Source organism: Podarcis raffonei, chromosome 1 (assembly GCF_027172205.1).
Source record: "Podarcis raffonei isolate rPodRaf1 chromosome 1, rPodRaf1.pri, whole genome shotgun sequence".
NCBI classification, from domain to species: domain Eukaryota; kingdom Metazoa; phylum Chordata; class Lepidosauria; order Squamata; family Lacertidae; genus Podarcis; species Podarcis raffonei.
Window position 1 is genome coordinate 28,153,097 of NC_070602.1, and position 17,094 is coordinate 28,170,190.

Consider the following 17,094-nt stretch of genomic DNA (forward strand, 5'->3'; position numbering starts at 1 on the left):
AACTAGGGCAAAGACACAGCTGAATGTACCAAGGACAGGCTGCATATCTTACTTTTTCCTGAAGAACTCCTTCCACTCCATCTTAGTTGGCATGAAGCACTTAGAGTGCTAAATAGTGAGAAAGTGCAACTAAATGAAAATTAAGTAGACAAAGGCTCTTTATGTTTTGTTTTCTCCTTCTTCAAGTAAATGAGAAGGCCTCTTCTCTGCTGTCCTTTTCTCTTTCATTAGAAGTGTAAGCATTCACATTGTTCTAACATTTTAGATATATCTACTCCAGGAAGATGAACTAATTCAAAAATAAATAAATATGTGAAGTATGTTATGCCTCCCTCTTGAGTTATGGGCTCTTTGAGTTCAGGAGCTGAACATGAGGCATGCAATGCACTGCACAGCTACATTTTATAATGTAGCACTGACACTGAACATGTGTGTTTGCTACAAAAACCAAGGATAAATCTCTAGGGAGACCTACTCCTAACTTCAAACTCTTGAGAGAGGCGTCTCTGCTTGAATGGTCAAGTGGAAAACAATGGGCAAAAAGAAAGAAAAATGTAGAGAGGAAGCATGCATAGCTGAAATGTCACGCCAGACCTCTATCTCCTCTTTCACCTACTTTTGCGAATATCATTCTTCCAAAGTAAACCTTTTGTTGTTGTTGCAAAGATACTCTCTATTTCAAATACACCAATGAGGTGATCAGGAGCTAATCCGCATGGTGCAGTGCATTCAAATTACGTGGCTTCTGAATTCCTCCTCCTTGTTTGCACTGTCCTGATTGACGTGGCTCACAAAAGAGGAAAGCGTTTGCTTGCAAATGCTTTATTAGGTTTCCCTGTGAAGTTTAATTCTTTAAGTTTTGATCTGGTTAAGAATCCACAAACATCTGTGTAATCTGGTTTTGCAATTGACAAGATGTCAGGACAAATCTGAAACAACTATTCATCAGAACACCAACTGCACTAGCGAATGCATCAGTCCAGTTCATAGCACTCAGCTGGATTTTGGGTTTAAGCCTACAACAAGCCTTTATTCTGGCTAAGCAGCTTTCTATCTAAAGCTGCCATACGTGGAATACTAGCACTAGCCGCTGATTGACAGTAAGGGTGTATGGCGATCTCCCTTTCGTTCTAGGGCAGCCACCCAACAAACAAACAACCTATTCTATTTTAAGTCATATGATATACAGTACTGATCCTTCCCCCAGACAAACACAGGCATACGTACATTTTTTGAATTATCTCACTACCCACTCTGATCTTTCAGGTCAAGGAGGAAAACCCATTAGGCTGATACCAAGAACATGCTTGTGGTCCCTCTCCCATAATGCAAAATTAGGCATTTACTCTTGGTGTTGGATGCTGCTCTTACTATAACGGACACTGAGCAGCTCCTGGCTGGGCACTCCACTGCTACCCAGATCTCTCCATGGCTACTTGATCTGGGTCAACTCACAGAATAGCAGCATAAGCAGGTATCTGCAGAGCTTGCATCTCCAAGTATTGCCTCTTAATGCTTTCTGCTCTGCAAGGAAAGGGAAAGCATGAAAGGGGAAGTATGTCCTTGAACACACACTGCTGGCAGCAATGTAAGGGCACAGGTGGTCCATGCAGTAGCCCAAATCTCCCTTTGCAAATTGGGGCATTGGCACTAATTTCCTTTTCCTAGTTTCCAATGTACCTTTCAGTAGAGGCATGTGATTCCTCCCACCCCCTCAATATATCACAGCCAATACTGGGGGTGAGTGTGAGTGTATAATTATAACTTGCAGGAGCTGATTTCACATTCTCTCTCTTACACAAACATATATACTGAGTTGCTCTAAGCACCTGTAGTTCCAAATAAATTTTAATTTCACTTCTGTTTACCAGCTAAACTGCACTTACAGAGATATCACCATACTGGAGAATTGGTCTTATTCCCTGTTTTCTGAAACTGTACAAACTGAATTGGTAAAGTGGTTTGATTAACACAGCACCGCCTTAGGCATGTTTACTCAGAAGTGCACCCCAGTGCATTCACTGGGGGTTACTCCCAAGTAAATGTGCATAGGATTGTAGTATTGCTAGAGGATTAAATATTACAACAGAAATCCATTTTAACTGTAAATCCCACTTATGCATTTTGTTATCTTTGTATCTTTCTTTCCATCTACCCCTCACAATGGCTTTATTTCACATGGAGAAACAGCTCTGGCATTCCTTTGAAAAGTTCTTTTAATTACCCCTGCCCACACTTATGTATCTTTGAAATCAAAGGCACATAAGTGCTTAACAATACTTAAGCGCCACTGATTGAAATGGGACTCGAGGACACCTACGTTCCTCTGGATTGCATCCATTGTGTTAATTGTAAACGATTCCATTGTAGGTCCATTATATCTGGCAGAGAGTTATACTCTGTGCTGTCTGTCTCGATGGATTGATCCATCCATCTAGGCATCCATCAATTTATCATGTTCCATTTTGATAGCTATCTACCCTTGCACTCATCATCTTTACGAGGTCTTCTGACATAAGACTTTCTTGATGCATTAGGAAATGAATGAATGACTGGATGGGCAGGCAGGTGTAGATGAGTGAATAAATGATAGGCTGGTGAATGGGTGATCCCCCCCCACCTGCTGTTTCTCATATATAGTGGCAACTGAAATATCAAAAAATACCTTGACATTATATATCCCGTTGCATGATACACTAAATATTACAAAATGCTTATGACAGATTGTTTTCTCCGCTGACAACATGTATCAATAACTGCCCAGCTCACCCCCATGCTTCCTAGAAATGTTAGAGATCTCAGGAGCTGCTGTTTTCTTTAGAACCCGCTGCTCTGATGTGATTTTTAAAACAAAACAAAACAAAATCCCCCAAAGCACTGTCATCTTCTTCATCTTCATCATCATCATCATCATCCACACAAAAGCAAAAACATCAATTTCAGAATTCCAAGGTGGTAAACACATATAAAACACTTGGGCATGCTTATTTCAGGCTTGGGGAAGCAATGGGGGGAAAGACTCAAATCAATGGTGAAAACTACAGAGAAGGAAAAAAAATGTTAAAAACAAGGATGGGTTTCTCAAGCACATGAGCTTCATCACAGCATCAGGCATGCACTAGTCTTAACAAAAGCAAGGCTGGCATTATCATTAGTGTTAAAGGGACTTTATTTGAGATTAGCAAAACAAAGTTAACCACTTTTTAGTCTGAAAAGGTTTTAACTTTTAAAAATCATTTCTCAAGAACTTGGGTCAGATCACCAAGACATTAATCATTTTTAGTGATAATAGCTGGCATTTATGCAATGTGTTTTGGGGGGCACATCTGGCGATGCACCAAGCGAAAGGAATCTCACCAAGAATGCATGGTAGCCCAGTAGCCAGGAGCTTAAAAAAGACACTGGCTTTGTTACCTACCTGGGACTAGAGCAAGGTTGGATAGAGAGTGGGATGTCAAGCACCTGGCTGGTGGGATGCACTGGGCTTAACATGGGATATTGTATGGGCCTGTTTTAGGGTGTTTAGAGCACTTCATGTTGTTATATCACTATAGAGATCAGTATTATTATTCCAGCAGCAATGCCTGGCATTCTAGGGGCGCTGGCAGAGCCTAAGTGCCCTGGCCAGGCTTCCAATGTTGTTTTCGTCTTTCTATCTACCTATGACCCTGGCTGTGGGTTATCTGACAGCAGAGGCTGGGTCTGGTAAGCCACCTGGCAAATTCTCAGAGTGCCTTGGAGAGCGCAATGTAGCATGGAAAATTTGGATGGCGGCCATCTTCCCAGAGTCAGCCTCTGCTGCCTTGTAAGCCCATGCTTGGGGGAGCAACAGTTAGGGGCCCCATCAAGACTGGCACTAGCCTTAATTATGTCCATATTACACAAGAGAGGTGATAGGGTCTTGCTAAGGATCACCTGCTAGGTTCATGACAGAAGTAAGATTTGAGCACTGACTGGAGCACATCATCTACACAACACTAAATTTCCGTCTCCTCTAATCAAATTTCCTCTTGCTTTGCTCAAGTGAGGCTGAGGCCTCCTTCTTTATCCCTATGTCTTACTTGATAAGCTGTTTAATGGGCAATCTCTCCTCTAAAATCCTTACTAAAATCAGTTAAAGTTAAAAACTTTAAGCAAACGTGTCTTGCTGCAATTACACAAGTCCTCCTAGGACCTCACAGTTTTTAGGCTAGCTACAACTATTAATAGGTTCAGCTCAGCAACAGAAAAGTAAACAAGATGTTTACTCAGTACTTGGGGAGAATTTGTGAATATTTTTTCTCTTCTTTTTAAAATACTCTGATACAAATAGATCTGAAGACAGCAGTCACCCCCACATACTTTTTCTTTCTTTTTCTTTTTTAAAAAACCAGAAATTAAAGTCTGGTTCAGATTTCCATGAACTTCATAATTTTGGAATCATTTAAGCTGTGAAAAGGAAATCAGGTTGGATGCAGGGTTCAGTCTCCAACACAGTATGTGCAGTGCTTGATACACAGTACTGGGTTTGGAATGAACTAGTTCAGTTTAATTAAGTTCAATGAATTAGCTCAGAAATTTCTGAACTGCTCCTGAAAGGAATTCCCCTAAATGCCAGGTGAACTGAATGTGAAATGAAGTTCATTTTGGCAAAGATGATTTCTAATGCATCTTTAAGTTCATTTTTTTTTTTACTCTTTTAGACTCTTAAAGCTTAAAAATCATAAAATCATTGGGGAAAATAAATGAAACCATTTACATTCTGCTGTATTTTATATTTTAGTACAGCAACTTGTAACATTCTGAATGAAAAAATTGATGGAGATAATTTGGATGAACTTGAACTAAAAATGAACCAAACTAGTTCATTTTGTAAGGAACCAACTTGAACTGGACATGTTGAACCAGAACTAGCTCCTTTTAAAAATGAACTTTCCATGCTTTGGCACTGCATCACTATTCTTCTCATTTATGCACACACAACTTCTGCTGCAGGAATATTATCTGCAAGTCCATTCTGGAAATCTGCATGGAATTTGCTCGTTATTCACGTGCAGCAGAATTCCAGAAGGAGTTCTGCATAGGGAACAACTTTCCTTGGGGACACTTTCCATAGAGCACATGGAAAAGGACAATTGGAACAGCGTGAATGAATAATCTGAAAACCAGGGAGTTGGGACTAGATGACCCTTGAGGCCCCTTCCAACTCTACAATTCTATGTTTCTAAGATATGATTCATTCATATTTAACATAACACCCACCTCATTCACTCTCTTCCTTTATTGTAGTTTATATATAAATATTCAGAATTGCTGTCTTAAGGGATTACTAGTGGGGGGTGGGCACCCAAAACAGATTAACTATGTTATAATGATTAGGGCAGTCACACACCTGAAATATTTTAAAGAGATTTTTAAAATCTTGAATGAAGTGATTTCAAAACAACCTCTAAGGCAACTTTGATGCTAAATATATAGATGTAGTTTAAATATATATGTTTTTAGGGAGGAAAAAAACAAAGTTCATGCAGTGGTTAAATTGCCATAATACATATTGTTGCTTTGGTTGTTTCTATTTATGTTTAAAGTGGTGTTTTAATTTCTGCTTCTTTCTTCATTGCTTTTGGATTGCAAGCTTAGAATTCCGTCCCTTTAACTTCATTTTTAGTAGCAATGTATTATAGCATGATTTATCAACATATGGCAGGTGGAAGTTGACACAAATTATAATGAAAATTAAAAGAGTCATTTATGCAGCAGGCGATTCTAATTTAAGAAACATTTATTTGCAGGCTTTAAAAATGAGGGTTTAGAATCAAATGGATTTAAAATGAAAGTTTTAACAACTGTTACCTTTTTCCTGCAGCCATTCCTCTACGGGCCGGTTATATTTGAAGGGGATTTTCTGTTTTACCAATTGGAACGCAGTATCAGTGTTGCCTTTAAAGTTTAAAAAACAGCTTAAAAACAATCTGAAAAGTCAATGAAATAGTTAAAAAAACATCCTAGGCTTGCTTCTTTGCTTTTATTTATGAAGGTATTTAAATATACAGAACATGAAGAAGTATATTAAGGCTGTAATTAAGGCTGTAATCCTATACACCTACACCTGGGAGTAAGTCCCACTGGGCCCAGTGGTGCTTACTTTTGCGTAGACATGCATAGAATTACACTGTTATTCTTTTAGTGTGGTACAGAATAGTTAACCTTTCATTTCCTGGAGTTCTAGAAGATCAGGTGATTAAAACATTGAGACAAAGATCATGCCTTTTCTATTCCTTGCATGATTACCACTGATAGAGGAATAATTGGTTACATTTGCCTGTCTCTCCCCATTTAGCCAATTCCCAATATTTTATTATTCATTACTGTTTCCTGATGTGCTAGCCCTTTGCTAAGAATTCCAATAAATCTGCCAAACCACTTCAGAAGGCAAGTGGGAGATTTTGTCCTGCAAGTAAAACTCCAAAACTTAGAACCTGAAGGAGAAAAGGTTCTGTTGGCCTCCATTGAAGCCTCTCAATGTTCTCCTGCTACTGGTAAATAGAGCAAAGAAGACTGTTGCAGCCTGGGTCTTTAGAGTGGAAAGCACTTCAGGAGATACAAAAGAAAGAAAGTTGAACTACAGTTCAGAACCACACCGGGAGTACTGTGTCCAATTCTGGGCACCACAATTTAAGAAGGATATTGACAAGCTGGAATGTGTGCAGAAGAGGGCAACCAAGATAATCAAGAGTCTGGAAACCAAGCCTTATGAGAAACAGTTGAGGGAGCTGGGTAGGTTTAGCTGCAATAAGAGTAGACTGAGAGATGTGGTAGCCATCTTCAACTGTCTTAAGGGCTGTCACATGGAAGAGGAAGTATGCTTGTTTTCTCTTCTTCTTGAGGGTAGGACTCAAGGAGAGAAGAAGAGAAGAGTCTGGATTTGATATCCCGCTTTATCACTACCCTAAAGAGTCTCAAAGCGGCTAACAATCTCCTTTCCCTTCCTCCCCCACAACAAACACTCTGTGAGGTGAGTGAGGCTGAGAGACTTCAAAGAAGTGTGACTAGCCCAAGGTCACCCCAGCAGCTGCATGTGGAGGAGCAGAGACGCGAAGCCAGTTCACCAGATTACGAGTCTACCGCTCTTAACCACTACACCACACTGGCAATGGCTTCAAGTTACAAGAAAGGAGATTCCGACTAAACATTTGGAAAAACGTTCTGACACTAAAAGCTGTTCGGCAGTGGAACAGATTCCCACAAGAGATGGTGGACTCTCCTTCCTTGGAGGTTTTAAAGCAGAGGTTGGATGGCCATCTGTCATGGATGCCTTAGCTGAGATTCCTGCTTTGCAGAGGGCTGGACTAGATGACCCTTGGGTTCTTCTCAACTCTAAGGTTCTATGTTTCTATGATTGCTATTTTTAAATATCTGAAGGGCCGTTAAATGGAAGATGGAGCAAGCTTGTTTTCTTCTGCTTTGAAGGGTAGGATCTGAACCAAGGCCTTCAAGTTTCAAGAAAGGAGATTCCGAATAAACATCAGGAAGAACTTTCTGATGGCAAGAGTAGTTTGTCTGTGGAACAGACCTCCTTGGAAGGTGGTGGTCTCTCCCTCAATTGAGGTTTTTAAGCACCTGTGAGGATTGCTTTAGTTAAGATCCTGGCATTGCAGGAAGTTGGAATAGATGATCCTCAGTGACCCTTCCAACTCTACAGTTCTGTGATTTTATTATTCTCCAAATACATGCAAGTGGAACTGAAAGCACTTCAGCTGAAGAGATGCTGAATCATTTCCCTTCCTCTCTTTTAAAATAGTACAGTTCCCTCCCCCCCCCCACGTACTTATCCTCACAGTGATGGAAAACCTTCTGCATCACCTATATGAAGGCTCAAAGGGACTCACCATCTAGGGATGTAAAGAGTTGTGTTTGCAGCCTGGTCCCTCAGGTTCAACACAGGCCTTGAGCTTGGCTTTTGTGCTCACTGAATGTCTCCACACAGAATGGCACTGCAGTTCCAATCAGCTGCCTGGCATTTGTGTGGCAGTGATTCATATCTGATTTTGAGCCTTCAGCTGTGTTAGCAGTCAGTTTACATTTGGACGTCAGATCTGTTTCTTTCAATTTAGACATGGAGCAGGACTACAGCGTGGAAGATTCAGGTTAAATCCTCCTGCCGGGACATTTAAGAAGTGAAAGCTCTCCAGTGGGGTTGGAGCAAAGGGCAGGGATCACAGTCAGCTGTGAAAAGACCTGCTGGCTGCAGGGATACAACTTAGCACGTTCATTCCAAGTTTGCCCTGATCAGGGTCTCTCGCTGTAATCTGAGGGAATGAAAGACTTTTGCAGGTGTGTGCCATTAAATGCAGGACTGACTGCTACCCATAGCAGGTCCCTTTGAGGTAATAGTTAATTAAGCACTGCAGACACATCTCTGAACTTCCTACTATACTTGTGCCTCAGGCCCAGTGTCAACCTGGCGCTGCCCTATAGCTTCTGCTATTAAGACTTAAAAGGCAATGTAAAATCGTGGCAGTATGTTCTGTCAATCATGTTTCTAATCGCATTAGTCATGTAGGAGGTTGCCTCAGGCATATGGATACACCTGAAAGGATGTAGCCAGCAATCCAGAATAATTTGAATTCTAATAAAAAAAGAGATCAAGAATGCAATTACTTTGGAATCACTTCACTGACCATTCAGCAGGACCATTCCTTATAAGTGGTCAGAAGATGGGAGACCCAAAACTACACCCTATTATTTCTTTGTATATGTATAATAACTGGCAACAAGGCCTGTGCAGCAAAGGGACTGAAAAAGAACATGATGACGAAGAACAAATTGCCGAGTCTGAACCTATATAAACCAGCTTAGATAGGCAGAAATATATAGCATACTATATAAAAAAAATGTGCATGCATTAGGGAATGTAGACGTCTATATAGAAATTGTGGAAATTAGGGTGCCAAAGAGAATCAATTGTTCGTGAGATTAGGTCTTTGGCAGTATTTATGACTTGAACAGATAGAAAATAATGAATAAGGTCTTAAAGGAAAAGTGGGCAGTGAACCTCCCTCTGGACCAAATAAATCATTGTGAATTCTCATCTTGGGTAAATCTCTCACTGGTCTTCGTGGGTGCTCAGTTGCAGCAGAAGAGAGGGAAGCCACCCCTCAGTTCCAGTGGTAGAGTGTATGGAGACATTCTCATTTTATCCTCTGGCATCTCCAGCGAAAGATGTCAAGCAGCTGGCTGAGGACCAGTGGCTGAGACCTTGGAGTGGTACAGCTGGTATAACCAGACTTAAGTGGGCTAGAAGGACCAGCAGTCCGAATCTGTTGTACAAGGCAGTTTTTCATCTATGTGCTTTCCCCAACATTAAAAAAAAAACACACCCAAGAAGGAAAACGTGAAAAGGGCTATAGTTACTTGTTTGCGTCCAACGCTAGTCCTACTCAGAGAAGACTAATTGAAATTAATTGTCATGACTAACTTAGGTCTATTAATTTCAATGGATCTACTCTGAGTAAAACTTTGTTGGAGACAATCTCAAATGGTGGGAATATTACTGTCGCATTCTGGGAATTCCCTTCCAGCAAGGAGGTGAGCTAAGCTGAAGCAATGGCTTCAACGGCTGCGTTCGAGTTCAGTTCCCAAAAGGTCTGGGATTGAAGCCTAACTGCTGCCACCAGCCCTGCCACCTATTTCAGTCGCATGATTGGACATGTACACTACTCAAAATGAAAGCGGAACACTTCATTTCCCATTGTTCATTCCCAACTTCTTGCAGTAAGTCCAGTCAATAAGGATTATCACCATCTGGGATTGTAGCCAGTGATTTTGAAAATGCATTCACAAGGTAAGGAACAAGGGGTCTAGTGAAGTGTTACTAAAAGATTTTGCTTAAATTCCATGAATTTAAATTCAATATACTTTACATTGAAAAATGTATAGCATACAGGCATAAGGTATCAAACCCTGCAAGAAAACTCAAAATGCCTGCTTCAGTCAAAACCTAGACCTTCTTCAAAACCAGGAAATGCACGACTAGTCTCTACCACATCTTTAAAGATTTTGATTTTAAATTTATGTTTAAGTTTATGTTTTATTATTGTTATTTTGCTTTTTTGCAGAAAGCAACTTTCAGTAATCCCATACCTGGAAAAATGCTAGGAAAAATCAAATGACACCTGAAAATTCAAGTAAGTTTATACTGCAGCATTAGCACCTTTTCATGTTCCTTTTTAACTTTATTTTTCCCCATTTATCTGAACCATTATTCAGAAAGCTTTAAGAACATGTGCATGAGAATGTGCTCATCTCTGTACTTCATGGACAAGACTGAGTTAAAGGACAAGTTTCTCATTATCACTGTACACATAAAATATTCAGTAGAGAAGGAAACTGTGCCAGTTGCAAAAATCTCATTCATTAAAATATTCTTTGCATTTCAAATTATTATTTTCCATGCAGCAACTTTAATGAAAACAGCACAGACTTTATCAGGAAACAAAAATAATTTTACAGGAAAAATTACATTCAACCATAGTTCATAAAATGATTGGATAGTTTGGTTGGTCATCTTAGAGAACGAATGCCATAGCAGTAGTACTTTAGGTGACCTTGGGCTATATGTTGTCCCCTGAAGCACAGCTCTATGAAATAACCACCTCTTTAATAAGCATTTGATTGTTTGTATATCAAGTGTGGAGAACCTTTGGCCCTCCAAGATGTTGTTGAACTACAGCCCCCACCAGCTCCAGCAAGCATGGCCATTGGCTAGGGAGGAAGGGATGCAATGTCTTGAGGACCAAAGGTTCCCCACACCTCATTTATATTTTTTGGAGTCAAAATCTGATTCTTGACAGAGAGAAGAGACATTAATGGAAAGTGTCTATACAATAAAGTACCAATGGAATCTTCTCATGTAAGTGGAAAGACTGCAGAGACCGGACTCATCATTCATAAAACATTAATAATAATCTACTGATTTATTTTTGCTACTTGTGGCCAAAGTGATTTTAAAACCTTTTCCCCTTTGTACATACTTCCTTGCCTCTTATAATCAACCCCCAGAAATCTATTCATCATTTGTATCTCAATGCAAAACACATTATGGGGAAATAATAACCGTTGAAAACATCCTACCATCTTTTGCCTGATCTATATTTGGAAGAAAGAAGTAATCAATCTAGGAATGTTGCTATCACCACCAAACTGAATTCACAGGCTTTCCTGCAAGTATTAATCTTGTCTTATATTGGATAATTCAGTAAGTTTAAGCTATATATGGTGAAGGGCTGGAGAGAGGCTTCCACAGATTATAACATTATCACAGAGAAAGGATTCACTAGTTATGATAATAATAATAATAATAATAATAATAATAATAATAATAATAGTTATGAGGAACGGATACACAAGTGATTCACATACCCCTGCTTGTTATGCTTCTGGTGTGACAACTGAAGGAAGAAGTTGTGTGTCTGTCCTATGTATGGTCATAAAATGTTTGTATACCCCATGTATATCAACAGAAGAGTGACAAACAAAATTCTTCTCCAGATGTCACATTGGAAGCACAAAATGCAGACATCCAATGCTCTCACACCCCAAGATCTAGTGCTTTTTTCAGGGGGAACTCACAGAAACTCAGTTCCAGCACCTCTCAGGTGGGCATCATTGCCATTCTAAGAGAACAAGGGTGGCTGGTGTTCATAGTGAGTTCCGGCAACTATTTTTCTAGAAAAATAGAACTGCATATCCCAAGCCATATGAATGAAGAGTATATCATTACACGTATAATTAGCATGACTCTGAACAGGTACATATGGTGTCTTTCCTATTCAATGTTAAGTATATAACTGCTAAGAAGAGTCTACTTACAAGAGGAGTAATGTCAAAGAAAGTAAACTTTGAGACGATAGAGTCCCTCTTCTGAAATTAATTAATTTGGTGATGTATATCCCACTGGGTCTGACAGCAGAATAGCAATCATCTTTCCTGTGTGCAAGAGGAGTCATGAGCTCACAGGAATCATCCCTTCGAATACTGCACTGATTGCCCATGCAATTATATGTGCATATTGGCCAGGAAAGTGTGTGAACTAGTTCATTCATGATGCTTCTGACACTAAACGTTAAAGGATGAAGATCTTTTGTTTGAGTCACAAAGCAAATATATTTTCTAAAATTCCAGCAAGAAGCTAAATAGAAGATAGACCCAGCAAAGGTATGCACATCCCCTTTGCTAAGATGGATAAAAGCAGTGTGAGAATGCAAGAGGACAAAGAAAGGCCTATTCATTTCACCTGTGAAATCTATGCTGGCCAGACCACTGGCAGAGGAAGAGGAGTGCAGGGGGAGCGCACCGCCTCCAGTGGCGCAATCCCGGTGGGGTGCCATCACAGCTGCCCCCCTCCCACACTAGACACCATGCCCCTGCAGGCAGCATGCCCCGCCCCCACGATGCACGCCCCCAGGATGCACGCCACACCCAGGATGCACGCGTGGGTGCTGCACCACGCCCCCCGGACATGTGCCACACCCCTACAGCTGGTGTGCCACACCCCGGGACAGGTGCCAGCCCTGTCCCAGCCTGCTCTCCACCCCCTGGTGCTGGAGCATGAAGCTCCGCCACTGGGCCAGGCTCTAAGACCACATCCATACCATAGGTTTAAAGCAATTGTACCCTATGTTAACAGTCATGGGTTCCCTCAAATAATCCTGGAAACTGAAGTCTGTTAAGGGTGCTGGAAATTGTCCCTGTGGGGGGGGGGGTCTCCTAACAACTTTCAGCACACAGGTTTCTTTGGTGTGAGCATCAAAGACAGAACTGCTCTCTGCTGATGGAGGGATACTCTGCCCCATCCTAACCCACTTCAGCTGGTCTCACTCTGTTAGCATTTTCCAACTCTTACCACTCGTATTATTTTTTTCTCATTCAGCATTTCACAAAGATTCTTCTCCTGCACAGCTAAACGGCGTGTTTTCTTTCTTCCCTCCCTGCCCCTTTAAACAAAAACTCAGACGATCTCAATCCAGACTTTAGTCCATGCAGCCAGTTTCTAAGCCAAAATGGGTTCTCAGGCCGCAGAAATAAAAGAACAATTCAGACACTGACAGACGTTGCATCTTGGTCCGAACACTTTTACCGCTGTTAAAAGTGGAGCAGAACGGCTCAAAAGTTCCAGTAAATTGCACTGGGCATTTGTTTCCAGGTGGGAATATGAATACAATCTGATGTGCTCTCTTCTTCTTGAAGATGCTAATAAGAATGCTGCACAACACACACACACACACACACACACACACACACATCTGTTCTAAATTATCAAGGCAGGCAGTGCAATTTGGCATCCAAGAAAACAAAAGTAATGCTTCACGGTGACGTAAAAGACATGTTTTTAAAGGAGAAATTGTGACTAATATTTATTTCTAAAAGATACTCTTAAGTATTTTTAATACCACCCTTCAATCATATTCCCTGAAGTGGCTTAGAAAAAACCCCAATACATTAAAATGTAAATACAAAAAATAAATAAATGCTAAAAGATTATAAAAGCAACATAAAACAGTCAGAAGGATTAAAACGACATCGAAAAAGCTGAGGAAAAATGAGAAGAAAATAGGTACCAAGAGAACCTATTTACTGTAGGGGGAGTATTCTACAACTGGGGCGCTATCAGTTTTGTGTAAGTTGAGACAGGGGATTTGTTTGGCCTGACAGGCCAGATGCTAATCTTCAGCCACCTCCACAGGCCAACTCTGACAGGTGGGCAGGACAACCCACCTATCAATCATCTGATGTCATAATGATGTTCCTTGCAGAACCAGCTTGTTGCTAGGCTCTTTGGACAACAGATTTGCAAGCCCTGTGCCAGGTGGTGGCCATCTGCCTTTTAAAAGGTGATTTGACCATGGATCAATCAATGCCTAAAAGCCTTGATAGCTGAATAATGATCGCCCCTTTTCCCTGCCGTGCACCTCAGGATATCCACGTCAGCATAGAAACTTGGAAAGATGCCCTACCACTAACCTACTACCATTCCCCCATATCATGGCTGGCTAGTTCACAAGTGGGCATAATGGGATGTTGAGGCAGTTAGGAACAGCATAGTGCTGAACCAATATTTTTGGCCATCCCCTCACCCCACCCCAGACTGGGTGGGGGGAGGGGTGAAAGCAGAAAGCTGACAAGAGTCAGGCAAAATTTATTGAAGTTTCCAGTAACTTCTCAGAATACCAGAAGCAAGAAATGTGCCCAAAACTTCCTTATTTACTTATTTTATTGCATTTATATCCCATCTTTTCCTTCATGGAGTTCAAGGTGGTGTACATGGTTCTGTGAGGTAGGTTAGACTGAGAGTGAGTGTGATGGCTTGTCAATGCTCTCCGCAAGAAATGCCTTTGCTCACTCACAGATACATATATACAGTCTTTATTTTACATATGTACAAGCAGCACGTTACAATCATGCATCCGAATCCTCTGGCTCAGATTCTGGGAGTGCCTTATGCCTGCCCCTTCTCCAACAGAAAAGGCGTGGAATTTTCATGTGATGTCTGTCCCCTCCTCTTTAACACTCTCCTTTCCTTGGCAGACAGAACAGGCATTGTTTCACTGTCCGTGCCAGAACTTCCTGTGTGGTGTTGAGGCTCTGGTCCAACATCTGTGAGCTGTCCTTCCTCCTGGCTTTCCCTTCTTTCCTCCACTGCCACTTCCTGCCCCCTTCCTCTGCCTGTCTCTGCTCCTCCCCTTCATTCTCTAGCAATACCATAACAGTGAGTGACTGGCCCAAGGTCACGCAGTGAGCTTCATGACCATGGAGATTCGAACCCTGGTCTCCCAGGTCCTGGTCTGAACACTCTAACCACTACACCATACTGGACTTCATGAAAGTCACATGAATGTGCCTCCCCAAAAGCAGGGGCAGGTAATCCCCTGAAAAGAAGGTACTCAGTTCACTGTCAGGAAATTACAAATGAGAGAGATGAAGGGGCTGTGTAAGAGCAGACCATAAAAACTGCTGTCTTGCCCAGCCAAGCCAAACTCCTATGGCTTCAGCACTTATTCCAGGGTAGTCAAATCTTGAACACTATTACTGCAAAACTTTAAGGGATGGTGATAATGTAAGTCCACTGTGAGAATAAATCTGAAGATGGGTGCTGCTGCTTCCACTCCTTAGTGGTTCACTAGTAGAAAAAGGGATGTCGTAATAAACTTCCCAGCTATCATAATTCTATACTAACTAGCATGAGCTTACGATCTGAATCAAATACGTCAGATTTCTTTGGATAAAGTACGGTATATAAATTGAAATCATCATCATCATCGTCAGTGCATCCTGGAACACTGTACTGTGTTTTCGGGTTTTCCTTAATAATGTTGTTAGGTTTGCTATTCCCTGCAAAGAATAATTTATGTTAAACCTGTTTTTAGTCTGTCCACAGAGTAGTCCATTTGAAAATTAAAGGAAAAGAAAATTAAAGGAAAACACAGAGAGGCATCAACTAAGTACAGCTAGCCTTTCAAGAAATTGCCTGGCCATCTCATTTCTTTCCTAACTTTTGCACAGACCTATCAAGGTAACCTACTTGTGCTTCAGTTTCCCCACTGAAAAAGCATCATTAAGGGACTTGAACAGAAGAGAAAACTATTTTCATTATTCAAGTTTGCTTCAGTTCCCAAGTATTTGTCCTTCTTCTCACTGCATTCCTTGTTTGAAAAAGTTAGAGAACTTGCTATTCTGGTTCAGCTTTTCTTTTCTGTCCTCTCATTTCCTCTAGTCCACGATGACCTTGACCTCCTCTCTCCTTCTGATCCTGCCATTTCCTTTAAGCCTCGCCTTCGTCTTTCATTCCTCTCATTGTGATGCTTTTATTGTCAAGAGCTGAACTTCACACCGAGGCTACCTCAACCCACAGGCTTTGGAACAAAAGATAGCATGGGCACTAAAAAGCACCAGGAACAAGAGACAGAATTAGCAGGCAAGACTGCAGTGGAGTGAGAAAAGAAAGTCAACTAAAGTTAGTCCTGTGATCACCCAGGTGAACTTGTCCCTAAGTTTCTCCTGGCCTCAAGAAACCTTTATGATTACAAAAACCATCCTACTTCTTAACTTCCACTTTTCTGCTGAATCTTTCCTTTAAGTTCCCTGGCACAAAATGTACAACATTCCAGATTCTGTAGTGTAAAACATCTACACTGGTAACTTTATAAGGACGCTTAAGAAATTTTGCTGGCTGTGAACCACAAGTTAGTGACCAGACTAAAGCCAACAGTAGGCTTCATGGCTGAGTATCTACTTGAATCCCAGTCTTCCCATTCTGTGTCCAAAAACACTACCCACTACCTCACACTACCTTACACTTAATCCTCGCATTCCACACTCCAGAATATGTGAGTGTACTGAGCTTGAGTGGCAGCTCACAGGTCCAACGGGTGTTCCTGCAGCTTAGACCCAGGTGTCAAAAAGGATGGCAGCCATAATCAGGCCATCAACAAGGTAAGTCGGCTATGTGCTAATGCTGGTACAGTAGGACCTTGGACAGCTCTAAGCTGACAACTTCTTCCAAAAAGAAGAAGTTGCCCTACTACCTCTCAATGGTTCCTTCTCCTTTCTGAGAAGTAAGTCAGAAAGATGCATCTGGCCTGTAGCCAGATGCATTGTGGGTGCATTGTGTGTGAACAGGCACTAGGAGACATAGGGCCTTCATGGAGAATGTGACAGTTCCTCAGGGGAACCCAGATCAAGAGTCTCTGGCTTAGTGTTAGGGCCCATGTCTAGTGGGTCTTCTGCTTGTTCCGCTGGCCCTCCTCCTGATCTAGTTTGAACAAGCCAGGTACCAACATCAACCAAAGTTTCATAGTGCCTATGAAGAAGAGAAGAAGAGCTTGGATTTCATATCCCGCTTTATCACTACCCTAAGGAGTCTCAAAGCAACTAACAATCTCCTTTCCCTTCCTCCCCCACAACAAACACTCTGTGAGGTGAGTGGGGCTGAGAGACTTCAGAGAAGTGTGACCAGCCCAAGGTCACCCAGCAGCTGCATGTGGAGGAGCGGAGACGCGAACCCGGTTCCCCAGATTATGAATTTACCACTCTTAACCACTACACCACACTGGCACC

At 41.4% G+C, this 17,094-nt stretch overlaps 1 protein-coding gene and 1 long non-coding RNA gene across 20 annotated transcripts in view; one reads left to right on the top strand and one right to left on the bottom strand.

Moving 5' to 3' along the window:
• The window catches only part of NRXN3 (neurexin 3), a 1,132,087-nt gene that overhangs the window by 137,830 nt on the left and 977,163 nt on the right, over positions 1-17,094 (bottom strand). For 16 of the 19 annotated variants that reach the window (XM_053378036.1, XM_053378027.1, XM_053378045.1 and 13 more), the window contains one exon: positions 5,833-5,919. The exons of the other annotated variants lie outside the window; for them this stretch is intronic. In XM_053378036.1, the coding sequence (XP_053234011.1) occupies positions 5,833-5,919 (87 nt within the window). The remainder of the gene's footprint in view (positions 1-5,832; positions 5,920-17,094) is intronic. 19 annotated transcript variants of the gene reach the window in all.
• Positions 13,796-16,083, top strand: LOC128408406 (uncharacterized). The gene is made up of 2 exons (XR_008329066.1): positions 13,796-13,871; positions 15,752-16,083. It is a non-coding gene; the product is annotated as an uncharacterized LOC128408406 (long non-coding RNA).